A 6,217-nucleotide genomic window follows, 5' to 3' on the forward strand; every position below is an offset into this window, starting at 1 on the left:
GCGCTGATCTGCGCTGACCTGGGAGAGATCTGCGTTCAGCGGGGAGGGGTCCGCGCTGACCGGGGAGGGGTCTGCGTTCACCGGGGAGGGGTCCGCGTTGACCAGGGAGGGGTCTGCGCTGATCTGCGCTGACCTGGGAGAGATCTGCGTTCAGCGGGGAGGGGTCCGCATTGACCGGGGAGGGGTCCGCGCTGACCGGGGAGGGGTCTGCGTTTCTCTGGGAGCAGGACTGTTGGCTGAGCTCGGAAGCGACACGCTCCGTTTCATGAAACACGAGCGTCTTGAGCATGAAGGTTCTCTTCAGCCGCGGCGGTCCGGAACCGAGCCAGACCGAACCCAGAAACCCACCGCGGGACCGACCCTTCCGAGGTTACCACCGAAAGGCATTTCACCCCGTGGGGCGGGGGCTCTGGGACCCCCGCCCGCGAATACGAGGGCCTCTGTCACCCCGAGCCTCCCGGAAGAGGGGGCCCCGCTTGGGGCAGGGACACTAGCGAGGGCGACAAGGGCCACGGCGGAGACGCCGCCACTGCCAGCACCCGAAGACCCGTAAGGCGCGGCGCCCCCCGACCCCAGGCCCCGCTGATGGGGGCGGGGCGCGTACGCGGCGCTGCGGACGCCACGGCGCCCCGCCTCCCGCGCCCGCAGAGAGCCGTCATTGGTGGAGGGGGCGGTCCCCGCGGCTGCCCCGCCCCCACCCCGGCCGTCCTCCAGTCAGACGCTGAGGGGGGCGGGCACGTCCGGAGCTGCGGGGGGCCCCGCGGCCCCGCCCCCTCGCGCGTCCGCGTTCCGGGCGGCGTGGGGGCGTGGCCCGGGCGCGGCGCCTATAAAGGCGGGCGGCGGCGGCGGCGCCATTTTGCGAACGGCGAGCAGCGGCGGCGGCGCGGAGACGCGCAGCGGAGGTTTCTGGTTTCGGACCCCAGCGGCCGGATGGTGAAATCCTCCCTGCAGCGGATCCTCAACAGCCACTGCTTCGCCAGAGAGAAGGAGGGGGACAAAGCCAGCTCCGCCGCCCACGCCGCCCGCGCCATGCCGCTCCTCAGCCTGCACAGCCGCGGAGGCCGCAGCCGCGAGCGGTGAGCGCCCCGCCCCCGCCCGAAGCTTCCAGAAGCGCCGCCGCGCAGGCCCGCGGGGGGCCCGGAGCGCGGGGTCCGTCCCCGTGTCGAGGCCTCCTCGCAGCGGGGGCGGGCGCTCCGGGGGCTCGGGGCCCGGCGGGGCGGGGGGGGGGCGGGGCGGCCGGGCGTCGGGGCCCGGGGGGGGGGGGGGGGGGCGGCGCGGCCTGACGTCGCGGCCCGCGGGGAGGGGGGGGACGCGCGGGGCGCCCCTGGGCCGCGCCCTCCCCTCGGCGGCGCGCCCGCGGCAGGTGCGCGTCCCCCCGGCGGGCCGCGGAGTCGGGGGCGCCGCGCGGAGCGCCGAGGCGGACGGGGCCGGGCTCCGAGCCGGGAAAATGGAGGCGGCGTTGGGGCCTGTGGGCCCCGCGCGGCCAGTGGCTGCTCCGGCGCGGGGCGCGCGGTGGCGAAAACCTCCCCGGGGGCCGCGGGCGCGTGCGGGAGGGGCGGGGGCGGGGGCGCGGGCCGGCTGGGGCGGGGGCGGCGGGGCTCCTGCGCGGGGCTGAGCGCCGCGTGCTGCCGTGGCAGGGCCCCCGCCGCCGGCTGCAGTCCCCTGGGTCCGGGGCCTCGGTGGTGCTCCTGATGTCCCTCACCCACCCCTGAAGATCCCAGGTGGGCGAGGGGATAGGCAGAGGGATCACAGCCCTGCGGCCGCCGTCCTGCACGCCGTGAGTACCGCGCGGGCCGGGCCGGGGGCGGGCGGGGGCTGCGCAGTGCCCGCGGCGGCCGTGCGGACCGGCGCTCCCTCCCGCAGGACGAGCGGCTGCGCGTGACCGAGGAGCCCGCGCCCCACGGCCCGACGAGGATTCTGCGCGCGCAGACGCGGCTCTCGGGCTCCCGGCGCGTGGACTGGCGGGCGGTGCTGCGCGGCCGCTGCCTCTACGTGGAGATCCCGGGCGGCGCCCTGCCCGAGGGCAGCAAGGACAGGTGGGCCGCGGGGCGGGGCGGGCGGGCGGGGACCCCGGGCCGCGGGCGGGGCGGCCCCTGACGCCGGCCCTTCAGCCTCGCAGTTCTCCTGGAGTTCGCGGAGGAGCAGCTGCGCGCCGCCCACGTCTTCGTCTGCTTCGCCAGGAACCGCGACGACCGAGGTGCGCGGGGCCGGGCGGGGCGCGGGCGGGGCGGGGGCCGGCCGGGCGGGCGGGGCGGGGCGCGGCGCTGACTCGGCTCCCCCGCAGCCGCCTTGCTCCGGACCTTCAGCTTTCTGGGCTTTGAGATCGTGAGACCGGGGCACCCCCTCGTCCCCAAGAGACCCGACGCCTGCTTCATGGCCTACACGTTCGAGCCGGAGTCCGCGGGCGACGACGAGTAGCGGCGCCGCCCCCGCCTCGCGGTCCCCCTGCGCGTCGCGGCGCGCGTGTCGTGCTGCTGCGGACACGCTCCTCCGGATCGGCGGTGCGCTCTCGCGGCCCGACGCGCGGCGCCGAGGCGTCTGCTTTAATTCTAAATAAAAGTTTATATTTTACTCTCCGCGGCTGCTCGGGGTGATTCCGGTTGTCGGCGCGGGGGTCCGGGGTCCCGATCCGGAGCAGCCCGGTCGCTCCGGCGCCCCAAGACCGGAATAAAAGTGGTGTCGCCCCGCACCTGTGTCGGCTCCGTGCTGTTCCCCCGGCGCTGACCCCGCCCCGGTGCCCCGGGACCGCTTGGGTCGGGTGGGGGCGCGGGTGTGCCGGTTCCGAACTGCGTGACCCCTCCCGTGCGGGGGAACCGCCGCACCCCTCTGGGGCAGCCCGGTCCTGTGCGGTCTGGTGCGTGGCCGGCCGGGACCGGCGGCCCCCCCCAGGTTTTCAGTCCTGGCTGCCCCAGGAGGCCCTGGGTGGCCGACCGCCCCACCCCAGCTGCTCTGCTGCTCCCCGGCCTTATCTGGGGCGGCCACTGCTCCGCGCTGGCACAGTTCCTGCTGGCCCGCGCAGCCTCCCCTCTGGTTCTGTGGGTCCGTGTGGGGTGGGGCTGAGGTGCTGGCCTGCGCCTGGACTTGCGCGGCCCCGTCCTCGCCTGTGTGGGCTCCCGGGACACCAGCAGCCCCTGGGGAGGGCCTTGCAGGGCCGCTCCGGTGAGGGGGGCAGGGGTGGTCAGAGCGGGGATGTGGGGTCTGGGACCCGCAGAGGGTCAGCGGGGCTCAGGGGGGTTCCTGAAGGCCTACGCCGGGCAGGCCTGCTGTGCCACCTGCTGGCCGCATCTGAGCACGGCCGAGGTGGATGCTGGAGCCTGGGCCGCAGCGGGAAGAGGGGGCATCTTTCACGGAGCAGGACAGGTACCCGCGCGGATGGGAGTGTGTCTGGGGATGTTCAGCGACTGAAGGTGGGGCCGGCCCCCAAAGGTCCGAAGGGACAGAGCTGGGCAGCACACCAGTCTGGGGGCAGTGCAAAGGGCTTTGGAGTTAGGGTGTTGCAGGGTACAGAGGAGTCTGAAGCAGATGAGTGGAGACGGGCAGAGTGATTCAGGGGCAGAAACCAGGTGGGCAAGTCCTGGAGATCAGCGGACAGGCAGTGAGGCCGGAGGGACTGGCCGGAGGGAACGTGGGAAGGAGCCCACTGTGTTCTGAGGGCACCGAGCAGCCCTGGTCGTCCCTGGGAGTTAGCCGTGAGGGGGAGGGGAAGCGAGGGGCCACGACTGGAGGCCCCAGAGGCAAGGGCGGTGGGACCCCTCAAGGGGCCTTTTCCAGAGGCATAGACTGAGACCCGTTCTCTCCCTCAGGGTCCCAGTCGAGACTTCCTTGCGGTGTTCTGGCGTCCTGGGCGTTTAAACGGCTGCTGCGGGTTAAGCCTGGCTCTGGGGGAGCTCCTGGGGGAGCTCAGAGCCTGGGGGGTGACGCGGTCAGGGGGCAGGCCGTGAGATAAATACTTCCAGGTGGTGGTCGCTGCTCTGGGGGCAGGCACGGGAAGGAGCGACGTGATTTGCTTAGAGGAGGTGAGATTCGGAGTCGGGCGGGGGGAACAGCCCATGCAGAAGCTTGGCAGCTGGACAATTTAATTTCACGGAGGAAGAGCGCGGAGGCCACGGTGGGTGGAGGGAGTGGGGGAGGCCGAAGGCATGGGACCCCGTGGGGACGCTTGGGCAGGTGAGTTCAGACTCCTCTGAGGCGGGCTGTGCTGGGGGCCTGGGCGTCTCGGGTTCTAGGAGCTTCCCCTCCCCCTGGAGACGCCAACCAGGTCTAGAGTCACAGTCACTGGCCATCCTCGGCACAAGGGGTGCTCCGGGGCAGGAGATGGAGGACAGCGTCACCTCCTCACCGTCTCGGTGACCCTCAGACTCCAGCACTAGAGGGACAGCCTCACCTCTGCTGGAAGCTGGGGGGAGGGGTCCCATACTCACACAGACCTTGGTGGACAGGGAGTGGCCACAGCCAGTAGAGGTGGGGGTTGTCCTGGCATCAGAAAGCCTCTGGAGGCACTGGTCATTAGCCCCAGCCTCCGGCTTCCAGGGGAGGACTTGGGCCCAAGTCCCCGGCGTAGAAAGGGGGCCGTGTGTCCACGGTCCTGCACCCTTCTGGCTGTTTCTGGAAGAGGGCGTCCCCTCTATCGTGGAGGCGGTCCCCACTGGCCTTCTGGCGCCAGGCCTGGGAAGGGTGCCTACCTCTCGGGGAGGCCCTTGGGAGGCATCAGTCCCACAGCAGCGCCAGGGCGTGGCCCAGGGAGGCCTCCGTGGCCTCAGCCAGGTATGTGCAGCACAGCCAGTCCTCCAGGCCGGGCGCCTCCCCTGCCGCGGCCCGCTCGGCCAGGTGCAGGACCAGCAGCGCACGGCGCACCCGCAGCCAGGGCCCGAGCGGGGCTCCTTGGCCGCGCAGCGCAGGCCCGGGGCCCCAGAGCAGCACCTGCAGCGCAGCCCGCGCCTGGGCCGCCGAGGGCCGCGAGTGGGCCAGCCGGGCCGCCAGAGTCTCCAGGCCGGCTGCCAAGGGCGTGGCTGAGGGCGCCGCGGGGCCCAGGAGGGTACCTAGCAGGTGGCTCAGCTGCTGGGCGTGGGGGCCCGGGGGGCCCGGGGGCTGGGGGCGGACGCGGCCAAAGTCGGCCAGCAGCAGGCGAGGGGGCCCGGCCGTGGCACAGCCCCGGGGCGCCGCCAGCAGCAGGTTCTCGGGCCGCAGCTCTGCCAGGGCCGCGCCACGAGCCTCCAGGTGCTCCAGCGCCGACGTGAGCTGCAGCAGCAGCAGGGCCGCGACCCAGGGGAACTCCGCGGGACGCGGCCGCCTGCCCACCTCGGACAGCCACTGGGTCAGTGTGCGCTCTGGCACCTCGGCCGCCAGTGCCACGGAGCCGCTCCAGGGCGCTCCGGGCAGTGCGTCCTCGGGTACCAGGCCGCACAGCCCCTGCAGGTTGAAGTGTGGGCCCAGCGAGGCCTGCAGCTCCAGGCCCCACGGGTGGGGCTCCTCGGCTCCCGGCTTGGGCACCTGAGGGGCAAAGGGGGGGGCCGTCAGAGGCCTGAGCGCGGAGACCCCCGCCGGCGCTCTGCCCGCAGAGGCCTTCCCGCCGCCCCTGCTGCGTGTGCTCGGCCTCCAGAAGCAGGAGTTGCAATGTGTTAATTCGCTGTCTGTCGCCAGCATGGTTTCAGGGAAAGCTCCGCTAAGGACGATGGGGTCGGGGGTCGGACTGCAGCCCCTCAGAGGTGTGAGGAGGCGGGCAGTGTGGGGGCCGAGGGCAGGCCGTCCCAGAGAAACACGACCCAGGCCGCGGTGTCATTGGACGTTCCAGTAGCCACATTCTACACCTGCTAACTACGGTGGACACGACAACCCCCATACTCGGTTTAGTCGGAGCCAAGATGTCCAGAAGGTTAGCAAGCAGCCGCCGTGAGCGTCCAGGCTACGGCAGAGCAGGTGTCTCGCTCGGCGGCTCTGTCCCATCCTGAGATCCATCTCGGGGTTGGGGGGGGCGGCCCTGGCTCAAGGCCTCTGAAGCCCCAGCGGCCAGAAGCCCTAGTGCAGGACAGCAAGACTCTTTCTAGAAGGTCAGAGGAGCACCAGCTCTGGGAATTACATTAGACTCGCCGGGCGGGGTGGGGGCTTCCACGCGGGAGTCAGGGCCCAGCGGCCGTCCCTGACCCACGCGGCCAGCCGCACCGCCCTCCCTTGCGCTCGGGGTGTGAGGGGGACGGGCCGCCAGCGCAGCCTCACTGCT

The 6,217-nt window shown here is 72.8% G+C and overlaps 2 protein-coding genes across 3 annotated transcripts in view; one reads left to right on the forward strand and one right to left on the reverse strand.

Annotated features, from left to right (window-relative positions):
* Window positions 1–832: 832 nt before the first annotated feature.
* On the forward strand, window positions 833–2,576 carry OAZ1 (ornithine decarboxylase antizyme 1). The gene is given in 6 exon segments (XM_059387669.1): window positions 833–1,076; window positions 1,638–1,689; window positions 1,691–1,777; window positions 1,864–2,036; window positions 2,112–2,197; window positions 2,285–2,576. Coding segments are annotated over 6 exon segments (678 nt in total). The 5' UTR covers window positions 833–930; the 3' UTR covers window positions 2,419–2,576.
* A 1,444-nt stretch (window positions 2,577–4,020) lies between these two features.
* PEAK3 (PEAK family member 3) overlaps window positions 4,021–6,217 on the reverse strand; it is a 5,220-nt gene continuing 3,023 nt past the window's right edge. Inside the window, exon 5 of one of the 2 annotated variants that reach the window (XM_059388565.1) lies at window positions 4,021–5,490. In XM_059388565.1, coding sequence (XP_059244548.1) covers window positions 4,708–5,490 — 783 coding nt within the window. In that variant the 3' untranslated portion in view covers window positions 4,021–4,707. The remainder of the gene's footprint in view (window positions 5,491–6,217) is intronic. The other variant, XM_059388566.1, reaches the window with a different exon arrangement.

Source organism: Mustela nigripes, chromosome 2 (genome assembly GCF_022355385.1).
Source record: "Mustela nigripes isolate SB6536 chromosome 2, MUSNIG.SB6536, whole genome shotgun sequence".
Classification (NCBI taxonomy): Eukaryota; Metazoa; Chordata; class Mammalia; order Carnivora; family Mustelidae; genus Mustela; species Mustela nigripes.